Source organism: Tympanuchus pallidicinctus, unplaced genomic scaffold (genome assembly GCF_026119805.1).
Source record: "Tympanuchus pallidicinctus isolate F22 unplaced genomic scaffold, pur_lepc_1.0 scaffold1, whole genome shotgun sequence".
Classification (NCBI taxonomy): Eukaryota; Metazoa; Chordata; class Aves; order Galliformes; family Phasianidae; genus Tympanuchus; species Tympanuchus pallidicinctus.
This window is the reverse complement of record NW_026294618.1, coordinates 81963722-81991080: the sequence shown is the minus strand read 5'-3', so window position 1 is coordinate 81991080 and position 27359 is coordinate 81963722. Positions and strand designations below refer to the sequence as shown.

At 41.7% G+C, this 27359-nt stretch overlaps 2 protein-coding genes across 5 annotated transcripts in view; one reads left to right on the top strand and one right to left on the bottom strand.

The window, feature by feature from the left end:
* The window catches only part of SLC4A1AP (solute carrier family 4 member 1 adaptor protein), a 16223-nt gene extending 5250 nt beyond the window's left edge, over positions 1 to 10973 (bottom strand). Inside the window, exons 1-10 of the mRNA XM_052683262.1 lie at positions 10418 to 10973; positions 9576 to 9762; positions 8446 to 8568; positions 7729 to 7789; positions 6769 to 6908; positions 6464 to 6624; positions 5527 to 5596; positions 1766 to 1955; positions 843 to 954; positions 222 to 462 (exon numbers count right to left, since the gene is read on the bottom strand). Coding sequence (XP_052539222.1) covers positions 222 to 462; positions 843 to 954; positions 1766 to 1955; positions 5527 to 5596; positions 6464 to 6624; positions 6769 to 6908; positions 7729 to 7789; positions 8446 to 8568; positions 9576 to 9762; positions 10418 to 10945 — 1813 coding nt within the window. The 5' untranslated portion in view covers positions 10946 to 10973. The remainder of the gene's footprint in view (positions 1 to 221; positions 463 to 842; positions 955 to 1765; positions 1956 to 5526; positions 5597 to 6463; positions 6625 to 6768; positions 6909 to 7728; positions 7790 to 8445; positions 8569 to 9575; positions 9763 to 10417) is intronic.
* Positions 9310 to 27359, top strand: SUPT7L (SPT7 like, STAGA complex subunit gamma). Of its 4 annotated transcripts, none has more exons than XM_052683319.1 (5): positions 9310 to 9372; positions 11373 to 12002; positions 19251 to 19575; positions 21530 to 21767; positions 26483 to 27359. In XM_052683319.1, the coding sequence occupies exons 2-5, from the start codon at positions 11590 to 11592 to the stop codon at positions 26743 to 26745; spliced, it is 1239 nt and encodes a 412-aa protein (XP_052539279.1). In that variant the 5' UTR covers positions 9310 to 9372; positions 11373 to 11589; the 3' UTR covers positions 26746 to 27359. The 4 variants fall into 4 exon arrangements, with proteins under 4 accessions (XP_052539279.1, XP_052539284.1, XP_052539272.1 ...); XM_052683324.1 differs by lacking the exon at positions 9310 to 9372 and adding an exon at positions 10970 to 11065; XM_052683312.1 differs by lacking the exon at positions 9310 to 9372 and having other exon boundaries at positions 11140 to 12002.

Here is a 27359-nt window from a genome sequence, read left to right as displayed (position 1 = left end):
CTGACTGCCAAGCAGATTTCCAACTTGAGCCAAGTGAAACTCACCTGTTTCTCCCCTGCTTCCATACAAATGTTGGATTCATGGCAAAAATCTGTGGAAAAGCTATAAGCTGTTGGAAAACCTGTGACCAAAATCTTAGAGGATTCCCATAGCTCTAGACAAGAAAATCAGTAGTTCCAGGCTCAGGTTTGCTACTGGAAAAATCAAAACTCATCATTTACCGTCTTGAAGAGATTCTAGTTTCTCGTTATTACAGGCAGAACCATTGGGACCATTTGCTTCTTTTCCTGTTTCTTCCTCTACTGTCACCTTCATCTCCACATCTGATGTTCTGCTGCTTACTGCATCTACTTTCTGCTCCTCCTCAATTTCTTCCTCTTCTTCCTCCTCCTCCTCCTCAGGTCCATCATCTTTCATTTTTAACAAACTTTCAGGAACATGTGGACGCTTGTCAGGCAACTTCTGCACGACAAACAATTGTGCGTTAATACGAGGATAATATGGAAGTAGATGTCACCAGTACTTGTTACAGGACAAAGGATGCATGTTACAGTCACAGGTAGAGAACACTCACAGGATGAAAATTAGTGAAGTTGTAAAGGAAAAGATATTGGCAGAGGTGGAAGAGGAAAAAGGATGTCTAACCCATAGTTAGAGAATGCAGGCTTTTCCCAGGAGCAACACTGAGTCTGACAGTAAATGCTTGCTGCCCTGCACATTTCTCCACTGCTCCAATCTTGCTCCTCATGGTGTTTTTGTACATGTGATAAAGCAGTTTCCACCTGCAGGCTCCATAGCCTGAGATGATGTCTGAGAACTAGTGCCTGACCCAGAGCACTTACCCCTAGGCTTCCAGTTTTCAGCTTGAATTTGCTCCCCCCTTTCATAGCACCGAAGAGAGGGAGGGTAATCTTTTTAGACTTGCTGTTTGCTTCCAGACTGTAACTCCCAGTCCTAATGAAAATTAGATACAAAGAAAAGCAGTATAGAGTATCAATCTAGTCAATACAGAGTCAATATAGAGTATCAATCAAGTCTTATATTTACAAATGCAAACAAATAAAGATGTTTGCATAAAGACTATTTCTCTCACTTGCAACATTTAAAGAGGAGCTTTCAGGAGATGACTCCTCCATCCTACACGTCTGTTTTAGGAGTCAGACACTTGCCATAACAGGAGAGAAAAAAAACACCTATCTCTCAAATTCAAATGCCCTTATATACTTACATATGTATAATATGTATGTGTATACATATAAACACTTGGAGGCCAAACCTCAATTTAAACAAGTTAAGCAATTAAACCTCTAGTTAAACCTCTAAGTTGCCATTAGCAAGTGATGAGCCCAGCACACGCTCCCATGAATAGCTGTGCAGTATTTGAACAGCCATTGCACTTGACTTCTACCTTTCACAAAATGAGTTTCATATTGTAAGAAGTACTGTAAAATTCTTCAGTTCCTTCTGGATACAAATTGGGAGAAATAGTTTAAAAAAAAAAAGAAAAAAAAAAAAGAAAAAAAAAAAAAAAGAAAAAGCTGACACCAGGCTTCCAGCTCCTTCCAGCTCTCATCTGGGCTTACCTCCACCTGCAGTGCATCTACCTTGGCCACAGAAGCAGCAGTGGCTCGTTAGGGACAGGGCAGGTAGTTGTGAAGGCATTGTTGCTTTTGCATTTGGGAAACTGTCTACTTAATGGGAAGGTGCACAATTGCCCATAGAAAGTAACAACAGTGATTTTTTTCAAACTTTATCCAAAACTTACGGGGGCTTCAGCTCAGGCAGTTCTGCAGGCTTGACGAGCTTTATTAACCCTTTCAGCCTCTGCTGCTCCTTCTTCAACTCAAATGACCGCAGATGAAGTTTCTTTCGAGTCACGCTGTCTAAGGTGCTTCCTGATTTTATTTCTGTCATGAATTCGTCCAAGGAATCTTGAGCTGCTGGCTGGGATTGGCCTAGGCAAGATAATGGTAAGAGGCATATCGTTGTGAGGGGGGAAACGAGACTAAAGGGAGGAATATAACATATACAGGAATGACTATCTTCTCTGGAAAATCTTTTTGAATGGGAAATAATGGAGGTTGACAGATCTGGAAGGATGAAAACATTTCTCCTAACAAAGCCTAACAGTAAATCTTAAGCCACTTAGATATCAAAACCTCTCAAAATTGAATGTTTATTTACGAGCAAATCTGTCCATAATGTACATTGGTCATCTCAGTTCAAGATCTGCTGTCTCTAAAAAAAAAAAAAGTGGCTGTTGGGTCCTTTTTGTAGTCACAGTCCAAAAATAAACACAGCTACAATGTATCCCACACCACTGCATGGGGAATCCTGTTTTGGCTTTCCTGGAAGGCTGATGTAATTACATTTGCAAACCTAAAAATGAATCACATGATGCTGCCTCCCATCTCTGAAGGACTGAGTATGTATGAGAATAGTTTTCTACAACCACATAAAATCTACCTGTGTTTTGACTTGATTTTGTAACAAGAAAACATTGCCCTGTACTTGGGGGGCGAGAGGGGAAGGCAGAGGTGGAGAACAACAAAAACCAACAGTCCTTTTACTTCATCTTATTTCAGATATTAGTATTTCTATGCATATTTGACTAACTAAAATACAACTCGAGAGGAAAAAGCTCAAGCTCTAACAAGTAAGAGAAATAAATACACAGTTCTAACACGAGGAATTTATAAACAAAGCAAACCAGGAAAACTTTTCCAGGGCTTGGACACTGCTTCAAATGTTTTTCTATTATGCTCAAAAATAACTTAGAGGCAAAGAAAAACATTGTTGCCATTAACACCTTTACACAAGCAGTCTTCTGCTGTTCTACTTTAAAAATTGGCAAATCTGATATTTATTTGCAGCTTTACAAGCATTTATCTTTTTATGCACATGAATAATTGTGACTAGTGAGTTAATTTAATTCAGCTGTAGCTGATTAAGTAGCACTTGCAATTTTAAATATGCACAAATCTGAATTATTGTTATGAGTATATACTTAAGCAGTTGTACGTGACATGAAATGTTTACACAAAAGTCTAATAAGTCCAACATTTTCCAATGTACTCAAATGGAAAGGATGTTTCTGATTTGGAGACCAAACCTAGTTTGCATTTTGCAATCATAAAAAGCCACAACAATAACTGAAGACACACAAGATTAATAGGCTCCAAAAGACAAGAGCATCCATCTTCAACCAAATATAAATAACAATGAAATGTTATAAAAGCTCAGACATAGTCTTTCCTAGCTGCGTGTATGAACTTAGATAGAGATGATCATTGAAAAGTCAGTTAATAAGCAGTCTGAATCAGCCAGCAGAAGCTGAGAGGAACGACCATTTAATTGAAGCATTGAATTGCAATGGTAGCATTTCATGTCTAGTCAGGTAATTCAGAACAGCTGAAGGAACTGCAGTTTCACAGCTCACTACTTTAGTCCCAGACCAGCATAAGGGTGCTTCACTGGATGATCTTCACTGTGTCAGATGATCCTCTTAGCAAACAGGCTTCTCTGATTCCACCCACAGTGCCTTACATCAGGTAGTTGAGCACACAGGGTTACTTTTAGCATACAGTATCTGCTGCAGCCCTTTTCCAAGCTATTTAAGAGAAATTTGATATTGCTGGGAGGTGAATCAATCCTGGCTATTATACTTAACATTCCAGGGAATAAAAAGCTATTGGGCTATTTACTGCACCATCGGCTTAGCAATAATTTTCCTCTGAACTGGCAACCAAAAATGAGACTGAAAACCTCTGTGTGTTCTTTTTTGGTTTTGTTTTTTTCATTCAGTTGTGTCAGTGAATTAGGAGAAGCCAAGTCAGTCTGTTTGTAGTTAGTTCTGAAAAACTCTAATGGACAATTTATGAACTGTCACAGAGACTTTTTCAACAGCCACTTAATTTCGCCGAGTGCTTGGTGAGAGGTGTTGCAATTTAGCCACTCATTCACTCATTGGTCTCTCTTAGAAAGAGCCAGACAAAATGCCTTACAGCTCTGAAACTATATGTAATGCTGCAACTGTGCCAGACAGCTCCAGAGAGTACATGGATCACTCACGACCAGTACGTATGCTCCCGTCTTAAAGATGTATTCCACATCTCTGATTAACCTGAGGCAACCAAAGAAATCTGAGAAAATACAAGCAACTAAAACACACGCACAAACTCATGGCAGAATACTTTGTTCTATCCTGGCCTAGTTTTAGGAAGTTTGCATTTGATACTGAACCATTTTGTATTGCAGTACCTTACAGGCTGTTAAAGCTAACTTTTGAGTGCTGAAATTGCTATTTTTCTGAGGCTTTAAACTAGCTATATAACAAGCTACAATTTACCAAACTATGACAACATATCATTGGAATTATATGGTGTTAGTAGCAGTCTATAAATGAACTGATTCTTTGTTCTCCTAGTCTGTATTTCAATCATCCTTGTTGAAAAACAAGAAACAAAAGCTTCGTGACACATGAGAGATGGGAATTACCCATCTCACACCATTAGCTTCTCCTACTGGTTAGTTGGTCATGTACTACTTTTCAGTAAATTCACTTTGAAAACATTTATTTCAAAGGCACTGAACTGATCCGTTGACTCAGTGAAACAGTAAGGTTTTCTGAACTGTCATTTAGTAGAATCAATCATCAACACAAACATTCGTTCCAATGTGTTTGGGTGCAGCTCTGAATAACCAGGAAGGAAAGCATACACATAATTCACAAAAGAGCTCTGCTGTCAGATTGCTGTCTTCTTGCAGATTGCAGGTTTGCTGAAGAAGTTCTGACAAAAACGGCCTTTAATAAAGTTGATTTGGTTAGAAAGCTTTTTGTATTGTGAACCAACCTAAAAAAGGTTTCCTTCATGCCTTCCTTTTATTCCACAAGCTGTTATCAGTAATTTAAATTAAAATGTACTTCTCTGTGTAGAATGCTTTAAAATCAAAAGTTACTAGCAGATATATTTTCCCACTTAGGAAGTGGTCTGCCTTCATACACAGAAATAATCCTGAAAGCCTGAAGGATTCCCTAGCTAGCAAGCTCAGTGAGCTTTCCTTTTTAGGATGCACTTGCAATGAGAGAAGTGAAATGAAAAATACTGTCTTTTCTCTTTCAGTCGTTGGCTTGTCCCTTATAAATGGTTCTGGAAGAGATAGAAAAATGCAGTGTTTGAATTGGGTCAGTTTTGCTATTATCGGCAGATGAACAGTAATAATGTTCACCCTGTTATGTTCCAGGTATGCTCTCCCCTTTACCTTTGATGTGGTATACTTCTGGAAAAAGTTGCATTCATTAATAAGTGATTAAACACATAACAGCACATAAATACTGGATGATGAGCACCAAGCACCCTCCTTCAGATAACTCTGTTACCTGCACACTTTCCTGCCCTTTTGTGAAAAGGGGATATGAAAAAATGCACTTAAGCATGATTCTATGATATACAAAAATGCATTTTCATTTGTTGTTTCTTTCTTTTTTTAATGAAAAGCACTACAATCAGAGACTTTGTGTCCCACCTTTCCCCGAAGCCTTCAGCTTTTCTGTTATCTCAGAGAGTTCATTTTCAGCCTCCTTTAGCTTTGTAACCTATGAGAAAAAAAACACACTTGTGAGATTTTTACCTACTTAAAGATTTCCTTCTAAACGTTCCTCAAATAGCCTACCACATTGTTTCTATTTTTCTGTTTTCTCATTTTTGATCAGGAATTTGTGGGATGAAAAACATTGTTTTTAAGAATGTTCTAGATTATATCAGAAAGTTATTTGAACAGTGTGAAAGAACTTCTTGAAACACAAGAGAACATGTAATGCTTTTAGAGCTATGTTCTGCCATCATTACAATCCTCCAAACCTCCCTACACCCACCTCCTTGCTTCTCCCACACTCTATTGCCTGTGTAGAACTTACAGTTCACTTGTCTCTCCTAGTTTGGGACAAATTAAAGACTGTAATACAGTTAATTATAATTAAAGACTGTATACAGTGACAGAACCTCAAGAACTGAACCCTCCTCTCTGAAGAAGCTGAAGCAGCTGAAGACTACTTCTTTGCAGGCTAACTTGGTTTTAAGTTGTGACAGTTCCTGGTAACAAGGCAGTTCATGCTCCATAGCAGTTATCCTTTTTGCATAAGGCAGCAGATAGGTATGAGTTAGTACCAGTCCCAGTAATGGTTTGTGTGATGTACATCAAGTATTATGTTTAAGTAACAAATTACTTTCTGATATTAAGGTTTCTTTTAGATCCAATTCTTTTTCTCTCAAGACTTTAAAAAGCATTGCATTCTATAACCATCAGTGTTAACCTGGTCCATTAATAAAGATCTGAAATAATACTAGAGTTCAGGCTAACAACAACAACAACAAAAAAAGATCTGGAAATGTTTTTAAACTTTCCTTCTTAGTAATTATACATTCATTAAAGAATAGGCCTGGCATGTCATAATTATTCTTACCAGTGAGTCATAAGTCTCTGGTTTTTCTTCTATTTTACCAGCTTTTTTCATTCTGTTCAGTCGCTTCTTTTCTACAGCACCAGTTCGATCAAGGAAGGTGTCATCATCACTGTCATAAAAATCCTCATCTTCCCAATTCTTTGACTTCCTTTTTCGAGATACTGGGAAAAGTTTAAGGGAGGAAAGCAAGGAACAAAATGATTTACAGGCCACTGAGAAGTCAAAGAAATTCAGTAGAGCAATCTTGAATTCCTAGAGCGTCAGGTTTTTTTTAGAACTAGCTCAGCATTTAACAGGTTATTTACCTGCTTCTTGCCTCAATACTCCCCTAGCATCCAGTAGCCTGCAAGCTTCCAGTGCACACTGGATCATTGCTTCTTTCTTCTTTCCTGAATGGAGAACCTCTGCTACCAGCTGCTTCCCTGATGCATCGTCCACAGGCAATCTGTTCAGTTCAAAGGATTACAGAACAGCTTCAACAGAAACAGCTTTTCATGGATGCTACTCACATACTGTGCTTGTCATGCTGACATTGTTTCTTCCACCTCTCTATAGTCTTTTTTTGTGGGTTACCTATTTTTACATTTCATCTGATACACTACTAACCCAAACACAAGCACGCACTTTCTAAGCTTAAGCAGATTTTTATTTTGCTAGCCCAAACAAGAAATCTTCCTCCATTCACATTCCTCTTGTATCTACACAACACCAGTAACAAATACTTTGTGCCATACTGAAGCAAAGCTTCCTTAAGAAATGATGAGATGTTGTGCCTGCTATTTGACACCTATCCTGCTTACTTCTCACCTGCTCACCTTCTCCTGCTTAGCAAGGGAATGATGTTACTGGCCAGTGGAAGGGATTCAACAAAAACTACATTATACCATCACATAACTGAACTGGGGTGCATAGTAGAATAAATGCTTTTTTCCATCTTCTTTTCCATTAGGAATTAAAACACTGCTTCCTAGTTACTTGTCTTGCATTTCAATTTCACATATTTCTGAAAACAAGGGGAACTGAGAGAACCTGCAGTCATGTTTTCCCAATTTTGATCTTTTAGTAGCATTAAATGCTGACAGATCAGGAAAAAGTAGTAGACACTGAAGTAGACGCTGATCCTTGACCTTTTTAGTATCAGGACTTAAGTCTAATTCTGGCTGGCTTCCTTGGCAAGCATGATAGACAAGTAGTTCCTTCAGTTTTTGTTTGTAAATTCAATGAAGCCAGTTTCTACGTACAAAAGTGAATGAAGTTATACATACTTAACCCTGCATAGCCAGCTATTGTGCCCACGATCATCATATTCGTATTCTAACTCTTCTCCTGGAGAGGAAAAAATGAAAGTTGATGTAGTTAGCAAAGATGAAGTAAGAAGGAATAAACTTTAGAGCAGAGAAAATTTGCCTTTTCTTTTTTTCTTTTCTTTTTTTTTTTTTTTTAGGCCATGTGATCTTCAGTTGATAGTAAGCTCATTTGGACATTTTTCACAATCAAGGATCTTTAAGTGACCTGTTTGGTAGAACACAGATCAAAGAAAAAAAGAATCTTGCACCTGCAGGCACAGAAGTAAATAATACTGAGGCAACAACAGTTTGCATTTTGGGTTTACAAATATTGTTTCCCTTGAAGATTAATTTCTCATGTTAAAAAGTACCTAAGCCATTGGTAAGCTTGAATCCATTCACTGTCTTCCAATACTTTCCAGTTCTATCTCCTGAATAGCACCATCTGGAATTTAATGGTTTGGGACTTTTCAATAGATTCAAAAGATGGATGTGATTTGAGTGCCACTCCAGAGAAACACAAGGTGCTCTCTGCAACTTCCAGTTGAGAAGTTAGAAATCAAAAAACACCAAAACCTTGACAAAACAAAAAGCCCTGCCCACAATGTAAAGTTTTACTTTCACACTTTAATTCCCAGAGAAAAATGGGAAACACCCAACTCTACTAAACAAAAATAATCTACAAGTAAAAAATACCTTCTCTGTCAAAAAAGCCCTGCAGAGCCTTCCTGGGATCCTTCATATAGAAGGCATCTTGTACATCCTGAAATTCAATAGCAATAGGGTTTTCTTCAGCCTCGTCCTCCTCAGCATCCTCCCCTGGATGAGCAACATACAAAATAAAAACAAAATGGTGAAAAGTTAGAATGAGAACACCAAATAGTTTCAAATATTGTCATTTTGAAAGAAGTATCAGCTACATCATCCTACAATGATAAGCTTTAGCTGTTTCTGTATCCAATCAAAAAATACTTATTAGTTATTCTGTTTTAAGATACAGTTTTGCACATGTCAGTGCTGTTTCTGCACTTTCAAGGGTTTATGTGCTTACACATTTTAACTCACAAAACAATCCATTTTGTACTGAAAAGCTCATTAATAACTATTTAAGATGTGGACTTCATATTAAAAACCTGAAGACAGCCTCCTTGCATAAGCAGTCTCAAGTATTAAAATTCCACCTGCCACGCAAAGACATCAACATGGGAAAAAAAAACCCAAACAACACTGCAAAAACTAAACTCTCAGTTTCATGTCATTTTTGAAGTACAGACAAACCCCCTTTTCCCCAATTAAAAAAAAAAAACAAAACAAAACAAACAAACAAAAAAAAACAATAAAAAACCTCTCCCTGTTTTGCCTTCTCACAGCACTCCTATTTTTAAAAAGGGCCAATTTGTACTCAGAAACATTCACTGGTGTATGGTAACTAGCCTGAAACTCTGATTGATCACCTGAGGTGAGCAGAGAGTCAGCCACCAAGCAAGGCAATTCACCTGTGCTGCTGGAAGGGGTAGAGCCTGGCTCCACCTTCCTAGACCCCATTTAAGAGCTGACTCCCAGTGGGGAAGGATCTCTCTGGAGATCCCTCCTCTGCAGTTTTGCAGCAAGCCCAGGATGTAGGTAAGCTTTCTATCTATTCGCTTTTTATTATTATAACCTGCTTTGCCTAACTCTCTAGTTTATTTCATAATTATAACATCTATATATTTGTTGATTATAAAACTGGCTTTGGAATCCAACTGGAATTTCAATGCCAGTGCTCACTGAAAATTCACTTAAAAGTGTCCCAAGGTGTATCAGCTCATCTATGTATCAGTACTCACCCATTCCCCATGAGCAGCTCATATCAACATTCTGACTGCTCTCATTTCCTTGCTCCTCTTTCTCATCTTCCTCATCAGAATCCTCTCCCAGCATGGTCTTTTCCAGCTTTGCTTGCTGCTGCTTCCGCAGTGCCTTCAGCTGTGTCACGGTCAGCTCTGACTCAGACTCCTGGTCCTCTTCAGGTCCCTATGTCACAAAGAACAACTTTATGAAAGTGTTTTAGATAAGAAAAAAAAAAACAAAAAAACAAAAAAAACACTTCTTTTCAATAGGAGTGCAAATTACAGGTAGTAACATAAACGGATCACAGTGCTCATGTAAAAGCTGAATTACTGGACCAATTGTTATAGAGTGCATGCTCAGATATATCAATTTCAGTGGCCAAAGGGGGCAAAAAGAGATGAGCATTACTGTTTAGTTGTAGGCAGCTCAAACACAGCTTTAAAGGCAGAAAGCAAGGATTTCCACCAGTGCCACAATGGAAGCATTTGAGGAACAAGCAGCTAAGTCCTCTTTTGGGCACAAGGAATCACAAAATGGTTTGGGATGGAAGGACCTCAAAGCCCGCTCATTTCCAAGCCCCAGCCATGGGCAGGGCTGCTCCCACCATCACAGGTTGCACAGGGTCTCATCCAACCCGGCCTTGACACCTCCAGGGATGGGGCACTCACAGCTCCTCTGGGCAGCCTGCTTAAATTGATATGAGTGCAGTCGAACCGCCCCCCCATCTCTGAAGCGTTTCCCTCTCGCTCCAGGCCCCTGTGTGGGCACAGCCACCTGAACTGCCGCGTGTGACCGGGGGAAGCCGCCGTGCAATCTCCGATCCCCTCTCCCGGCCCACCTGCAGGAGGAAGAGGCGGGAGCTGCCGCCGAAGCGCAGTCCGTGGCCCACCCGCACACGGCAGTAGGTGCGCGGCGGCACCCGCGCCTTGTTGAGGAAGGTGCCGTGCGTGCTGCCCAGGTCGTACACGTAGAAGCCGGCATCGGCGTCGGGGCCGTCGGAGGAGCGGCCGCGGTACTGCAGCACGGCGTGGTGCCTCGACACCGACGGATGCTCCAGGGCCAGCGCGCAGCCGGGCAGCCTCCCCACCAGGAACCAGCTGCCGCCCTCCAGCCGCACCGAGCCCAGCAGCACGCCGCCCTTCAGCACCTCCAGCCCGTAGCCGGCATCGGCGGGCGGGCGGCCGCCCCACGGCGGCTCCTCGTAGCGCGGTGCCGGCACTGAGGCGACCGGGCGGGGCGGCACGGGGCCGGGCGAGGGGCCGAGACTGGGCGCGGGGCCGGGCTCGGCGTTCTGCGGAACGGGCAGCGGGCGGATCGGCCGCTTGAACTCGGCGGGCTCGGTCTCCGTTTCCATGGCCTCCGCCATCTTGTCTCGTCCGTCCCCAAATAGGGTCCTCCGGGCACGAGCGCCTCCGGGGCTGTGGTACCGGGCGGAGGGAAGGGCGCGGCTCTGCGGTTCGCACCGTCGCCTCGGCCACGGCTGGGGGTAGCGCGAGGGACGAGACCGGCGGGGGTGGGCGGGAGGATAACGGGGAAGGGTGGCGGCGGCCGTCGGAGCTCCGTGCGGGAGCGCGGCTGCTGCGGGGTGCCGCGTTTGGCGGCGGACCGAAGCCGAGTTCCGGTAGGGCGGAGGGGAGCGCGGTACGGCGGGGCCGAGCTTGCGGCCTTCCCCTCCGCCGAGTTTCCCGGCGCCAGTCAGAGCCCGGATCGCTGTGCGGGGCTGGGGCGCAGCGCCGTTCTGCTTAAAGTCGTTCCCTCCTCGCTGCTGCTTTGCTTTCTTCTTTCCCCCTTAGGAGAAGCAGCTGTGCGATCTGTTGCACGGACGTTGCATCCTGATGCTGTCTGGAAAGCTGGGTTTCTCACGGTGACTTCAGAAGAGTTTTCTTGCCGTCAGTTATTTGCTCTATTCCGAGGCTGGCACCAGTCTGTTGCTGCCCAAAGCTGAGAGTTTCTCCCCACAGCTCGTGTTGGGGAGCCTTCCCGGTGCCGTGAGGACGATCCTGTGTCACAATGCTGCGCTACTGGGGCGAGATCCCGGTGCCATCCAACCAGGCCAACCGCAGCTCTTTTGACCTGCTGCAGCGGGAGTTCCGCACGGTGGAGGTGCAGGACCCTCCTTTGCACCAGCCGTCAGCCAACAAACCGCGGCCCACCACCATGCTGGATGTCCCCTCCGAGCCCTGCAGCCTCACCATCCACACCATTCAGCTCATCCAGCACAACCGGCGGCTGCGCAGCCTCATCGCCATGGCCCAGGCACAAAACCAGCAGCAAGCAGAGGGCATCAAGACAGAAGACAACGAACCTCTGCCCTCTCGTCCAGCCTCGCCGCCTCTCCCCGATGACCTGCTTCCTCTGGACAGCAAGCCCCCCAAAATGCCATTCCAACTGAGGCACAGTGACCCAGAAAGTGATTTCTACAGGTGTGTGGTATTTCCTTGGCTTCTTTCAAGTTGGAAATTAGGAAAAATTTCTTCTCAGAAGGATCAGTGAAGTGTTGGAACGAGGCTGCCTAGGGAGGTGGTAGAGTCATCGCCATCCTTGGAGGTGTTGAAGAAATATGCGGATGTGGCAGTGCGGGACATGGCTCATGGGCATGGTGATGTTGGGTTGGTGGTTGGACTGGCTGACCCTAGAGTACTTTCCAACCTTAATGATTCTATGAATCCTGTCTGCAGGACAGCTGAGTGTTCTTAAATATATATGTTGTTTTGTCAATTCCCTAAGGCTGATGAATTGTATGAAAAGAATAAAATAGGCCTAGGAACAGAAAGATTGAGATGCACGCAACATACAGTTTGTTTAAAACAAATGTGTCTTTGCTTTCTGTCTATAAAATGCAGATGTGTAGTGCTGTTTTCTGTCTCATTAGCACTCAGCTTAATGGTTGTTTTGCCATCTTCAATGGTATTTTGATAAAGCTAGTTATTGAATGCGAAGTCTTTTATGTTTAGGTCACTTACTATTAGACTGTCTGTATTCTGACAATTCAGAAGATACACAACTGGGTGTTGGCCCTTTAGGTTCTGAGAATATGCTTTGTTAATTAGTAACTTGTAAGATTTCAGTGCCCAAGGATGAATGGTGTTGCCATCTCATCCTACTGTCAGTGTTTGTAGCCTGGTCAGAGATGGCAGTGAGTGCTGGTGAAGGTAGCTCCTGTCTCTCCAATGCTGGTTCCACCAGCCAAGGACTTGAGGAAATAGAAAGGAAGGTTGCATTGCTCCTTTGCAACTGATTTTTGTTTACACAATATTGCCACCTCCTCCTTGCCAACCCTCTGATGAACACTACATTCACACAGAGTTGCTCCTTTTTTTGCAGGATCTCATGGTACCTCTTAGACCGTGCATTTAAATTCAGAGGTTAATCCTCACTGTTCTTAAGGCTGCTCCAATAAATGTGATATAGGAGAAAACAATATCTTTCATTTATTTTCAAATGTGGAAAACTTACATCCATGAAATATAGTTGGTTAAATGTGTCAGATCTTTTATGGCCTGGATTTTTTTATTGAAAGATGTTCCTTTTGGTAACATTGTCTCTCTGCATAGTGGAGCCAGACTTTAGTGCTGTTTTTGGAGGAACATTATGTCCTGGTTTCAGTTGGGATAACAATTTGAATATTTCAAACTTGAATTCCTGTAGTATTCCTGAGTGAATTGCCATCTGGTCCTGGTGATTTGCAACTGTTGATGTTACAGTTCTTGGAATACACAATAGGGGATTAACGTTTGATTTTGCCTGGTATAGAAACAGAAGGTAACCCTAAATTATCACCTTCATCCTTCTGGGATGAAATAAAGTGATTTGCCTGAAGGGATGAGGGAATATCCCATGTGTATAAGCTTGAGCCCTGTGCCTCTTGCTCCTTATTGCGTTACGGTTTGTAGAGCTGAAGTAGCCTTGCGTACCTTGCAGTCTTCTGTGCTGACCTTTCTAATGCCTTTCGCTGTAACTTTAAATTTTCAGTGGCCCTAACCGTGGTTTGGGGGCCGCTTTGCCCTTTTATTGTCCCTTGGGAGTCTCCGAGGTGCTGGTAAACAAATGTTATTTAACAGTCAACCACATGGGGGAGTTTAAGGACTAGATTGCAATAAGTAGATGGGCGGTTTGGAAATGGAGCACTTTGTGGCCGACTGATTTAGTGTGAGCCGTGGTACAGAGTAGAATTTAACTGTATGCCTGCTAAACCGAACACATTTCTGCTTTTCCAGGAGGCAAGCTTTTGGTTTGCTGTTGCATATTTGCTATTTTAAGCAAACGACCTACAAGATTTGTCAGTGCTTGTTTTTAGTGGGTAAAACAATCAAGGGAGGGACCGTTCTTCTTTTTGCCAAAACATGATATTGCTTGGTTTTATGATGCCTTTTGTGTGTCGTTGCCAGAGCTACAGTGTTAGACTAAATGCATATTTTAGTTTCATTTTCTTTATTAGTAACTTCGGTCTCAGAAGTAGTGTGTAGGTATGTTTGTCCTTAGGAAGAAAGGAAGAGAGGCCAGCCTGAATTAGACCACAAGTTTCTTTAATATAGCCGTGTTCTCTTTTTTTCCCTGTTATTCATTTTTTCCTTTGAGCTCACAGCCTTGTCTTTTATTTCAGCATGTTAACCTCTTGGTTAATTTTTTCTTCTTCTTTTTTTTTGTAGCACATTCTGCCCCACACCATACCTGTAATCCCTTTTTCCACATCCCTTTTGTGGTGAGGAAGAGGCAGAACCTAATTTACTGCTACTTTTCAGTTTTCTGGCCTTTTCAACCCCTTTCAGAAATCTGTGCCAGCAAGAAATTTAATTAGGACTCTGTTCATTTTCTGCATTTTTTTAGGCTGTGGATAAATATGTGGAAAAAAATATCTGACTCTGGCACAGATCCTTGAGGAATGCCCTTAGCTTTCCAATGTAGATCTCTTATATACTTGCTTGTCAATGGCTTTGGAGGGCTGTGGAAGGCTTGTGAAGCAGGTTTTCCACTTACAGGAGCTGTCTGGAGTCTTTCTGAAGGTATCCTATTTACCCATCTGTCCTCTAACTCTGTTCTTATCATTTCTGTGAATTTTCCTGATGTACCAGAATAGTACAGGCTTACCAGCCTGTAGTTTTTCATATTTTTTTTTTTCCCCCTGAATACATTGAAAGAGTATTATCACACTTCCTACCTTCTGGTTCTCATGGGCCGTGGCACCTTAAAGCAAGAGGTGATTCACCACAGTATTCAGATGTTTCATCCCTGAATTCCTGTAGTATTCCTGGGTGGATTGCCATCTGGTCCTGGTGATTTGCAACTGTTGATGGAATACACGAATACACCGTTCTTGGAATACACGATAGGAGATTAACATTTGATTTTGGCTGGTATAGAAACAGATGGTAAATTCAAAGCATAGTTGATGAGGAATAAGTAAGGAACTGTAAACTTACAACTGCCATTTCAACAGGAGATTCTTACCATAATATGGCTGTTAGCTCTTCCTTCCTCTCTGTTCAGCTTCCCCCTATTAATATGGATCCATTGTCGAAAGAAGCCTAACTTACTAATTGTACTGCCCTCCAGAGGATTTTGTGTGTGTGTGTGTGTGTGTGTGTGTGTACATGGTTGCTTTCTTAACGGATTTCTCTGTCATTCTCTCATGTGTTCCTGACCACATCACGTTTGCGCTTTGTATTGAACTGAGAGTTGAACTGTGAGCTCGCAATGGGATGAGAGCTCATGGCAGAAGGTCTAATAGTTAAATGTTTGTACAGAAGTAGGGAAGTGCATGTTGGTGGGATAGCAGGGTTAGCGTTGAGGGGGATTTGGAGTAGTAGAAATCAGAGCAGGCAGAACATGCTTAGCCTGTTGGATGAAGCATTGCAGTTCCACCTCCTAAACTTTATGGCATTCTGCATTGTCCCACTGGGACCCAATTTATTTTCCGAACGTTAGCTATTACCTGTTGCCATTATCTACTGAACAGTTTCTGTATATACCTGGGCATCCTCCTGCAGGCAAAGCAGAGCTATTTGAAAATAGGCTTACTCAGGATGAGGCAGAAAGAAGTCCTTTCCCAAAAGGAAGCTTATTTTTCATTTTGAATTGGTGTTTTTGTTCACCAATACGCTCTGATTAGTATAATCTCTTTTTTTTTCCCCCAATGTTGTCCTTACTTTATCGTGTTGGGAAAAATGGCTTGATGCACCTAATTTGGTAGAAATTCAACTCTACGATGAAATGTTTCCTAAAACTAATGTGTTCATAAGAAAACAATCCCTCCCTCCATCTGCCACTAGCTTATGCTCTCCTATGTGGGAGAAGAGCACTTCAGTCCATTACCGCAGGTGAGTAAACCTCAGCTGTTGATGTTTGTACTGACTCAGCCCGAACACTTTCCCCGAGGTGGCGCAGCAAATGGACCATAAGCTCTCCTTTCCTTTCAGAAAAAAGTCTTTACAGGAGAGGAGCTGGGGTGAATGGACTGTGGTGCCTTTGGGGGCTGGCCGTGTGTCATGTTAACTGGCTGAGAAAATGAGCCTTTTGTGAGTTCTGAAACCTTATGAATGATGAAAATGAGCCCAATTGGTGTAAACTGGTCATTTTTTCTCGTGTGTTGGTGTAAAGTTCTGCATGTTGCACATGGGTTGGTAGCAGTAGAAGAGGGCTCAGCTTTTGGACCTGATGAATTTGTTATATCTTGGCAGGTTGATTTGTGTCTGGAACGTCATCTGGTGTTAGTGACCCATGGAAATGGTCATGGAAATTTGGGAATATGAAACTGAAGAGTGAGAAGGTGGCCAGTGTTTGTGATAAGTTTCATACTGTATCCTCCATAGGGATGATCACCTCCAAGTCATAGGCCTACCTGCTGGTCTTGTTAATCTCTAGGTTTGGTTTCAGGTGGCAGCTAGATGAAGAGCCTTTTGGTAAAGCAGCAAGTACTGCAGAGAATGGCATGCTGCATAGTAGTATTTGGGGAGCTGCTCGTGGAGCTGTTGGGCATCTGGATGAGATCTAAGACCAGTGCACTTTACCTGTGATGACTGGAGGAAAGAAGTTTGCTGGGAAGACTTGGCATTAGCTGTTCTCAACTTAAATGTGTCTGTATGCCTATTTCTGTTTATTTTTCATCTTATTAGATGGTACCTGCAAGTTAAAGGAGATGAAGAAAAAAAGATATTGTTGTTTTCTGTTAATGTCTATAGCAATGTTTCCTTTTTTTTTTTTTTCCTGTCTAATCAGGTTTTTAATCATCTTCCCTTTATTGTTTGCCGTGGAAAACAGGAAATCAAAGGAAGGAAAAATAAGAAAAACAAAACAAAATTGATTGACCTTAGCAAGAACAAGAAGTGGGGAGTTGGATTTGAGTACAGTACCTGAAATTTCTTTTCTCTCTGTCTTTAATTGATTAGACTTCAAGTTGATTATATCCCTTTCAGCACAGTGACCTAGCTGCATTTTAATGCTGGCAATTAGTTTCTTCTCCTCTAGGAATTTAAAAGAGGTATGACGTTCTGTGCTGCTTCCTGAACAGTGATATGCATTCCTATATGCATATTCACTTCAGAATTGGCTGAATATTCTGCTTGGGCTGCCACATTCTGTGTCTAGCGCTTAAGTTTGCCCATAATGCTTTGTATGACTGACAAACCATCAGTAGCAGCTATTTGCTTCTGTATTAATTGTAAACTAGTGTTTAATGTTTTTGGTACAGTTTTGGTACCGTTTTGGTACCAAAATCCTTTCTTAGGTGCACATTTTGATGGCTGCTTTCCAGTTGTTTTTCTTTCTTTCTTCCCCCTCCCACTCTGCCCCCCCCCCTCCCCCACCTCCCTTTTTTCCCTTTTTTTTCTTTCTTTGTTGTTGTTGTTGTAACCTCCTTTTCCCAGCACTGTATGAGTTGTACAGCTCTTTGTAAGCTGCAGAAATCTGTCCCTGAGAGATGGAGGGCATAGTTAGGGAGATGTAAAAACAGCACGGATGGCACTTGGTTTAGAAGGGTACTGATGAGCTTTTAATTCATTTTGTCAGAGCACCGGCTGTTTTCTTTCCTTAGTACTCACATAATTGAGTAGGAAACTGGGATGTGAGTCATTTTCCAGCAATTAATGACTGGGATGAATCCATGACCTGAGATCCACATGCTGTTCTTAATATCCACTTAGTAATATCGGCACCTGCAGCTCTTAATGTAGTGTGCTTGCCACCCCTCTGCCTCTTTACTTGAATAAGCAGAAAGTGTTGAGCTGAGCTGGTTCTTTAAAATGAACCACTGGGCTTTGGTTCTCATAGCTCTGAGCTTAACCTCCCATTGTCAGTTCTCTGTAATGTTATCTTTTTCTACTGCTATGTTTTAGTATGGGTCAGTTCTGAGGATCAGCGGGAGCTGTGGCTCTGTGACCCAGTGTCTCAGTGAGAATGAAAGATTCTCAATGGCTTGTTGGAGAAGCAGAATAGTGAGAATTTTACCAAGACTACTGTTGCCTTCTATGTAAATCATTGGTGTTGTTTAATCAGGTCTTGTTACTGGAGAGGTTGTGTGCAAATAGTGTATGGAGAATGAGACAAAGTCTCAGAGTGGGCTGAATGAGATGTTGGAAGAAATTGATCAGAAACAAATGAAGGGTGAAATTGCTAGCTTTCTTCAGCCATTGATTCCGAATGGAGTGGAAGAAAGTAAATAAACACCGTACTTAGCAAAAGGATACTTGATTTTTGACATCAGCAGCTGAGGATTGTTATGGGCGAATAAATGGCATACGTTTAATTGTGAGTTTAGAAATATGATAGAAGTGTGTTTACATTTCTTGTTAAAACTTCTCCTAGCTCATCTTCTTTGTTTCCTACGTGGAATATCTGTTTGTTATCACACTATGTTGAAAAATTTGGTTGCTTGACTGTACCTGAATGATTTGGGAAGTGCTCATGTCAGTTGTGCTGTCTCCTGTGTCCTACACTGTCACATATTCCTGCTTAGCAGAACAGAGAAGAGAGGTCTCATGCCCAAGGCCAAGGAATGCTGCTTTCAGGGCAGAAGCTCTGCAGGCTTCTTGGGAGGCAATGTGTTTACTTGCTGTGTCGCAAGTTGGGATACCTAGTTCTCTGTCACGCTCTGTGATTATTGGGAGTAAGGATATAGAAGTGGTCTTTCTGGCCACAGTATAGCTTTATGAGATGTTCCCATTTCTGACTTTTTATGTGTGTCTTGTGCATTATAAATTCAAATCTTGTCTATCCCAGAAGCCTTTGTATCTGACTATTAGGCCTATGACATCAGAGATAATAAGGAAAAGAAATGTAATTAACTGAGAGGGGAAATGATTTGCATTTGTTATTTAAAATGCCTTTCTTTGTTGTTTGTGTCAAGTACCCGTTTAATTCACCTCTCTAGGAGAAAAGCTCTTTGGTGGGAAGGGAGTTGCTTAAGGATTCAGAAGATTTGCATCCCACACTTATGAATCACCCAAGGATTCTTATGGCATTAAAAGTGAAAATGGGACTCAGTAGCACTGATTTTGTGGGAAAGAGAAGGAAAGTTGATAAACCTGTGCTAGATGTATTCTTATGTAATGGAGAAACTGTGGTGAGCTCCAAACAACTTGCTTTCCCTCTGTAGATCATATTGAAAATATGTTTTGAACTGATAAATCATTTGAGTTTTTGCAGATGTGCTCTTTTTCTCCTTTCTGCTTTTTTAGAGGAAAAGGGGAGCCTGTGACTGAGCTGAGTTGGTCCTCCTGTCGGCAGCTTCTCTACCAGTCAATGGCCACTATCCTGGCTCACACGGGCTTTGACTGTGCCAACGAGAGCGTCCTGGAGACCCTGACAGACATAGCCCACGAGTACTGCTTGAAGTTCACCAAACTGCTACGCTTTGCTGTGGATCGAGAAGCCCGACTGGGGCACACCCCTTTCCCAGACGTCATGGAGCAGGTCTTTCATGAAGTGGGCATTGGCAGCGTGCTCTCACTGCAGAAGTTCTGGCAGCACCGCATTAAGGATTATCACAGCTATATGCTTCAGGTGAGAGGAGCAGTGGTGAGTGGGCAGCATGGCTCAATTGTTTGTTCCCTTAACATTATGGAGGTTTTCCAATTAGAAAACCTCATGGTATGGAGAAGAGTCACAAAGGTAAGGGGAAATAGGCTTTTTTGGCGGAGATGACTTATTTGTGTCCCTACAGAGGTTAAGAGTGCTGTGTTGATAGTTTGGGTTTAAGGGGAGGCCCCCAGCTGTGTGATGACCCAAAGTCAAAGTAAAGTCAGTAATGACAGATTAACTGAACTTTTTTGCTTTAAAGGGATGTTTGGCTGCTTACCAGTTCATAAATAAAGGGAGCAAATGAGCAAAAATTACTTAGCTGTACAATGGCTTGTTTCGGCATTAGCAAGGGGTGGCTTGCTTAAGCAATTAGAGTATAAGACTAATACTGTACTGATATGAGTTATTTAACAAGATTATCTATAGGGAACTGTATTTCTGTGGTGAAAGGTGAGGAATTGTTAAATCTCCTGGGAATGAGAGGTGCCATGTAAATGTAGGTTGTATGAGTGAGGGCATAGTTTTTCTTGGTCCATATATTCTGTGGAATTGAATGTGTGTTTTATTTGAGTGACAGAAGAGCTTCAGGAATGCAAGAGTTGATGCGGGAACTTTATTCAAACTCATCAAAAACTGAGATTTGAATCAAGGAGGTGGCCTGTGACCAAAGGCAAAACCTACTACAAATCATCTTTCTCTTCCTCATTGTCATGCTGTTTGAGAGTGCTAGTTGACTCACCTTGGGGCAGCTGCTTGTGCTTCTTCCTATCCCATGGTTGTCACCTTGTGTATTACAGAGGTAGCATAAATCAGAAACACCTATAACTACATGTAGTATGTAAATTGTGATGGACTCTGGCTTGTGCGTAAAAATAGCATCATCAAGATTTGTCCTCATTAAAAGTGTTTTGTTCCAAAGGACTGATTGCATGATTGCATTAGTTAAAAGATACTCTTGTGTTGTTGGGCATTTATTTATTTATTTATTTATTTATTTATTGTCCTCCCTGGTGTGAAGGGCTGCGAAGCTGCTTGTAGTTAATGTTTGCATCCTGATAGCTGGATGTTGTTTCTTTCTGGAATTTGGGTTTTCTGTATCATTCAGCTGATGTAATTCATCCTGCAGCCAGTTGTTGTCTTTCTTATTGTGGTTTTAATATAAGCTAAGGTCCACGCTAACCCTGTGTTTAGAAACTTGTCTAGAAGGGGGAAATAAGCTCTGATGTTATTTTTCTTTCTTCTTGTTTAAAAAGGCTTTGGGCTTTTCCTGAACACAGTTGACTGAACATTGGGATTCAAGTGGTACAAACCAGTGCTTGTTACAAGCAGACTAAATCTGGAAGTCTTAATTTAATTGCTTACAGTTTTAACACTTCTAGAAGCAAGGAGATTGTTCCAAATCTCATTCCTGCATTTCAGTGGTCTGGAGAAAAATGGTTTTTTGTTTTTTTGTTTTTTGCTATGAATCTCATTGAGGGTAACCAGACTTTGCTAGTGATGACTATAGAACCTAATGAATTTCTAATCTTGTTTCTTAATGCTGGAGTAAGTTTTAGTACTGATAGACAGAAAAACCTTAGAGGTACAACCGAAGAATAAAACTGAAGTACTTCTGTCTTGATTTTTTCCTCTGCTTAAATTTCTGGGCCTCGTAGTTTCTGTCTGTGAAATAAATCTGCTCGTGTATATCAAGCAGATGTGTTAAGGAATTAAGCCTTCTTTTAAAGTTCCTTGATAAGGGTAGAAGGTTTCCTTAAAGGGGGAAAGGATCTTTTTTTTTTTCCTGTAGCTGACGACTCTGTACTTGTTCAGCCACATCAGACAATAATACTCAAGTGGAAAGCACACTGCAATGTAACTGTCATCAAAGTCTCTGAAATCACTGTGACCTTTCCTGTCTCTCTTTTTTTTTTCTATCTTCCCTGATCTTTGACAGGTTAGCAAGCAGCTCTCTGAAGAGTATGAGAAGATTGTCAACCCTGAAAAGGCAGCAGAAGACACAAAGCCTGTGAAGATTAAGGAGGAGCCTGTTAGTGATATCACTTTCCCCATAAGTGAGGAGCTGGAAGGAGATCTTGCTTCTGGTGACCAGTCTTTGCCTGTTGGAGTTCTCGGAGCTCAAAGTGAGAGATTCTCTGCAAATTTGGAAGTAGAAGCTTCCCCACAGACTTCAGGTAGTTGCTTGTTGTTACTACTACAAACAGTCCCTCAGCTGTTCCGTGTGATCAGGAGTGATAGGACAAGAGGAACAGTTTCAAACAAAAAAAAGGGGAAATTTAGATAAGATGTTAAGAGGAAATTCTTCATTAAGAGGACGGTGAGGTACTGGAACAAATTGCCTATGGGTGCTCCATTCCTGGTGGTGGTTAAGGCCGGCTTGGATGGATCTTTGAGTAACCTGGTCTAATGGAATGTGCCCTGTCTGTGGCAGGGAGTTTGGAACTAGATGATCTTTGACGTTGCTTCCAAGCCAAATCATTTCTCCTGAAGAACACAAAATGGTTTGGTTATATGGTGCTTATTTTTAGGGGATGGTCATTCTTGGCTTTGTTACTAGTAGCTGTGAGCACTGGAGTCTTTCTCCCAGTCTGATGTAAGGAAGACAGAAATAACCAGAGTTTTATTCTTACTCTTACTCAGGAGGAAAAGGAGTGCAGGTGGGGTCTTCTTTGTTTCTTTGTTTTAGTTTGGTTTTGTACTTTTTTTTCCTGAGTAGTCTGGAATTCTTGTCCAGAGTTTCGTGTTACTGAGATGTTGAAGGCTATGTTCCTTGTGACTGGAGTAAAGTCAGGACTCTGTGTAGGCACTGAATGAGTTTGGAAAATACTAATGACTCTTGTGCAGAGTTCTGTATTTGGAAGACATCCTGGTAGTCACAGCCATTGCTTTATGAAAGTTTATCATTGATTTAAGTGAACTGTACTTGTGGGAGTCTCTTGTCCTCTTGCAAGTTTCCTGAAAGCCTGCTGTAGTTAGCTGCCACCATGGAAAGTGAAACAATGAGTGGAGTTGTTATGGAGTCTGTCCTCTGTTTCTCAAAGTCATCCCTGTGTGTTGGCATTGAAGCATGCTGGTGGCTGACACTAAACAGTCTGCTGCTGCTGTACCGTTTCTGTGTCTATATAGGCCAGTTTTATTCTCTGCACCTTCTGATAGCACTGAGTTTTACAGAAAGTGAAGTCAACGTTCTTTCCTCAAAAAACAAACGGTGTTTTTTTGGTGGTTTTTTTTTTTTTGGTAGAACCTTCTGAGCTTTACCAGTCTTTGCAATAATAAATGTTTCCCTTAAAAATCTGGTTTAAAAACAATGAAATATTAACCTTAACATATGTATTATGTATGGAGGGCAGAGTGTACCTCTCAGTTCCTTAGCTTTTTTAAAAAATAGCATATTCTGTTGAATTTAAAAAAACAAACAAACAAATAGGAGCAACAACACAGAACGTCCACAGATCCATCTGATGTGTTTCTAAAAGCTTACATTGTTTTCCATTACACTTCTGAGATGTGAAGCACTCACGTTTTTGCAGAAGAAAGAATAGCAGGTTCTTCTGGCCCATCTGGGGTTGCAAGTGTTTCATCTGAAAAGTTTGGTGTAGCATCTACCACTTGAGACTCAGAGGTTAGCACACTAGCTGTATATTAAATGTCTTTTGCCTCTCTGATACCGAATTGATGTTTTCTAATTAAGAATACAAGTGCTCTGTTCCTCTCTGAAAATCCCTCTTCACTTCACAAGGGTCTTTGGAAGTCTCATTGCTGTTAAGAAGTCCCAGTCTAGAGATGGGCAGGCTGGAGAGTGTAATATCACCAGATGTGAGAGAAAGCTGCTGCAATTAGGACACAATCAGCTCAAATATGCAAGTGTGAGACCTGTAGAGAGGGCAGCAGTGCAACGGTGTCAGACGGCAGAAGGTCCTTTCAGCCTTCTCTGTTCTGCATGTGTTTTGGCTTATGCCAGAGGTTACAGCTGTGGGCTAGCTGCTTAATTTCAGTGCAGCTGGAGAAATAGGGGCCAAATTGGAGATCTTGTTCCTCCACCCAGACAGACAAATGAGGATTAGCTCATTTGTAAAGTACTTGGAAGCTGAAGTGCTTTGAAGATGAAATGTGCAGTGTCACCGCTTAAGTACTGCTAGTCCTTGGTGACACTCTTGATGACAGATAGTAGAGCTGAAGGGAATAAGGTTGAGCAATGCAGAGCAATTGATGAAAGAAAGAAACAATAAGTTTAGTGAGCACCTTTGATTATAGTGCAGGCTGGAGCTGCAACTCTGTGGAAGTAACAGCATTTTAATGATGCGTCCACTGTTGTTGAGAGGAATACATTCACTTGTGGTTAACAGAAAAATAACTTTTCAATAAGGCAGCTGGACATCAGCAAGCACTTCAGCTCTGGCTCGCTGTCTGACTACTGAATTGATGCAGGTTGTGTTTTCTGCCCTTGTCACCTAAGCCCTGGTATGGGCTGCATGGCTATTGAAAAGATTCCCAATCCATACATAAGAGAAAGTTCACAGTACAAACAAGTTGGAAGACTTGTTCTTGGTGTAACTAGTTGGTAGTGAGGGAATATTGATAGGCATATTTCAGTAACAGAGAATAGTAATGGTACATACGAGAGGTTTGGTTGTGATTTAAACAGTTGCAAAGCTTAATAAAACCTGGTTTCTTAGTTTGTGTTACTATCCACATGAATTTAACCCCTCAAAAGAGGGATCAGATGTAAAGTGAGAGAAGATTTTAGGCTTTGGTAAGATTTGGACTCATTATGTGCATGTCAGCAAGGGGCCCAATTAGTATGTTTTTAATAGGATTTTTGTCTCTTTTAAAACTTTAAATAAGAAGATATAATGCAATCTATAATTACTACTCTTGGGGACAAAGCATTTGCTGTTTTTAAGAAGCATGGTTTCATAATCTTAGAAAATCCTCAGTCTGCTCACAGTTTGCACACTAGTCCAAATGAAAAACAAAACAAACAGCAACACATTACACTAGCATGGATTGACCTATCTTCCTCTGCAGGATGAATTAAAAATGGGAAGATTCCTTTTGAGTGTCTGTCTGGCCACCCGTGTGATAAGAAGTCGTTCATTGTTGCTGTCAAGTTACGTTCAAACAGGTTTTGGAGGAATTAAACATTTATGGCCTATGTTTTGAACCATACTGATGGCTTAGAAGGGGGTGGATTTATTACTTGTTATCTGCAGTAAATGCCCTCCCTCAGATCTGTTACTCCTGTTAGAAGTCAGGAGAAAAGGGAGCATGCAAATGACACAGCGCAAAGATTTGCTTTGGATCACTAATCCAACTTTCACAAGCATCCTGAAGATGTTTGTGATCGAAGATTTGAAAAGTTGTTACTAATTTTTTTCTTTTTTTATTTTCTTTTTTTTTTTTTTTTTTTTTTTTTTTACATTTACTATTAGGAAGCCCCACATCCATTCTGAGTTAAATCGTGCAAATCTGAGCAAGCTTGAAATACTGTAGCCTTACCATGACTAAACTATGTTACAATGGTGTTGATAAGGCTATATGCACGAAGAGTGCAGTGAGGGAGCAGGGAAGAGCAGGTTAGGTATTAGGAAAAGTTAATTCTCTGAAAGCGTGGTGAGGCACTGCAATGGGCTGGGAGGTGGTGGAGTCACTGTCCCTGGAGGTGTTCAAGAAATGTTTAGGTGCTGTACTGAGGGACGTGGCTTAGTGGGGAGATATTGGTGATAGGTGGATGGTTGGAGTGGGTGATCTTGGAGATCTTTTTCAACCATGGTTCAACCTATGATTCTATGGTAGGAATCCAAGGAAGATCCTCCAAGTTAATTTAGATAAAATATTCAATGATTTTTTCTGTGTTTAAATGGAATTGTTTTAATTGGCCATTTAAAAAAAATCCATATGATTCCCTGGACTGTTTAACTTCCTTCTTTGTAAAATGACCTGGGACTCACCATGTACCTGTTTCCAGTCTCCAGCCTCCTTGCACAGATTTCCCCTATCTGAGAACAGCCGGGGTTTACCTTGACAGAATGGGAGGCAGTGAAATCAGTGCTTCCTATCAGCAGCTCCAGAGCCACAGCAGGACACACGGCTTTCACCCCTCTTGGTCCCTGGGTTGATGGCCGTCCCTGGCTGAAGCCATGTAGGCCTGGCTGCTGCTTGCAAGGTGGGGCCTGCATTGATTCTGATAACTGGATACAGGGCATGAGAAAACTGCACAAGGCTGTGTCAGGGCAGATAAGACTGGATATTAGGGTAATTGTTTTTACCATGAGAGTGGTCACATTCTGGAACAGACTTCCAAAAGAGGTGGCTGATGCTCAGTGCCTGTCAGTGTTCAAGGGTTGTTTGGATAATGTCCTCATTAATATACTTTAAGTTTTAGCTAGCCGTGAAGAGGTCAAGTGGTTGGATCAGATGATCTTTAAAGGTCCCTTACAACCATTCTGTTCCATTCTAAGTCCTACTTGTACAGTGTATTGTCAATGTGCTGTTGGTATACTCATTGCTGCTGAGACACTCCTTCCTTGTTATTTCTAAGTTGTTATTTCTCATGAAAGAAGCCACACAGTGAATAGCATTGTATTTGCTCTGAAAGCATAGCATCATATATTTTAGAGCTGGGATTACTGGGCTATTAAAAAACAAACAAACAACAAGCTAACAGATTTTTTTTTTAATTTACTGTTTCACAAAAAAAAAAAGCTGACAGATTTTTATTTTTTTTTTTCAATTTATTCTTTCACACTGGTTGGTGGTTATTCTCTAGATAATTTCAGCTGTAGGTTTGCTTTTACTTCTTCACTGGTGCCACTGTGCCTTGCATCCGCTTACTGTTTGTAGTTTATTTTTTCACTTGGTTGTTAATGTATGCTTTTTCTTTCTCCAGGGGCTGAGGTAAATGCTTCCCCACTCTGGAACTTGGCACAGGTGAAAATGGAGCCACAGGAAAATGAGGAGGCCAATGTACATGGCCATGGAGTCCTAGGCAGTGATGTCTTTGAGGAGCCTATGTCAGGCATGAGTGAAGCTGGGATAGCACAGAGTCCCAATGGTTCTGAGAGCAGCTATGGTTCTCATTCTGCTGACAGTCTGATGGGATCCTCACCTGTCTTCAACCAGCGCTGCAAGAAAAAGATGAAGAAGATGTGAAGAGAGGGGGCCTTTTTATTTAGTTCTGATGGACTTGAAACAAACCAAGAGAGTTCTATGATGGCTGTGATGTATAAATGGGGCTGGCCCTGGTGTATGAGGAGGCTTGCATGAAATTGTTATGAGAGATTTGATGTGTAGTGCACTTCATCTCTCCTCATAGCTGGCTTCTGTGTTCCATCCTGACTCATGAGACTGAAGATAACTGGATGCATTTGATGGTGTCATGGCTTGCTTTGGCAGACTAATGAGGAAGTTACAAGTGGAAAACAGCCGTGAGGAGATTTGTTAAGTCACAGAATCATTGAATAATTTGGGTTGGAGCTTTCTAGTCCAGCCAAGGCAAATAGAACAGGTTTTGCAGGGCCTTGTCTCATTGAGTTTTGAATATCTACAAGAATGGTGAGTGAAAAAAGATAGTGAATGCTCTCTTGGCAACATTTGCCAGCATTTGACTACCCTCATAGGAAAAAGATTATTCTTACATCCGCTGGAATTTTCATGTTTCAACTTGTGTTCATTGTTTCATTTTCTATCACTGTTCATCTCTGAGTTCCGTCTGACTTTTTCTTCTCTAATCTGCATATGAAGTGGTTGTAGACAATGAGATCTCT

Excerpts from the sequence above, each read along its gene's own strand:
- SUPT7L (XM_052683319.1), top strand. The coding sequence starts at position 11,590 with ATGCTGCGCTACTGGGGCGAGATCCCGGTGCCATCCAACCAGGCCAAC. Across the intron at positions 12,003-19,250 it reads CCAGAAAGTGATTTCTACAG|AGGAAAAGGGGAGCCTGTGA; the intron begins GTGTGTGGTATT and ends CTGCTTTTTTAG. Across the intron at positions 21,768-26,482 it reads AGCTTCCCCACAGACTTCAG|GGGCTGAGGTAAATGCTTCC; the intron begins GTAGTTGCTTGT and ends TTCTTTCTCCAG.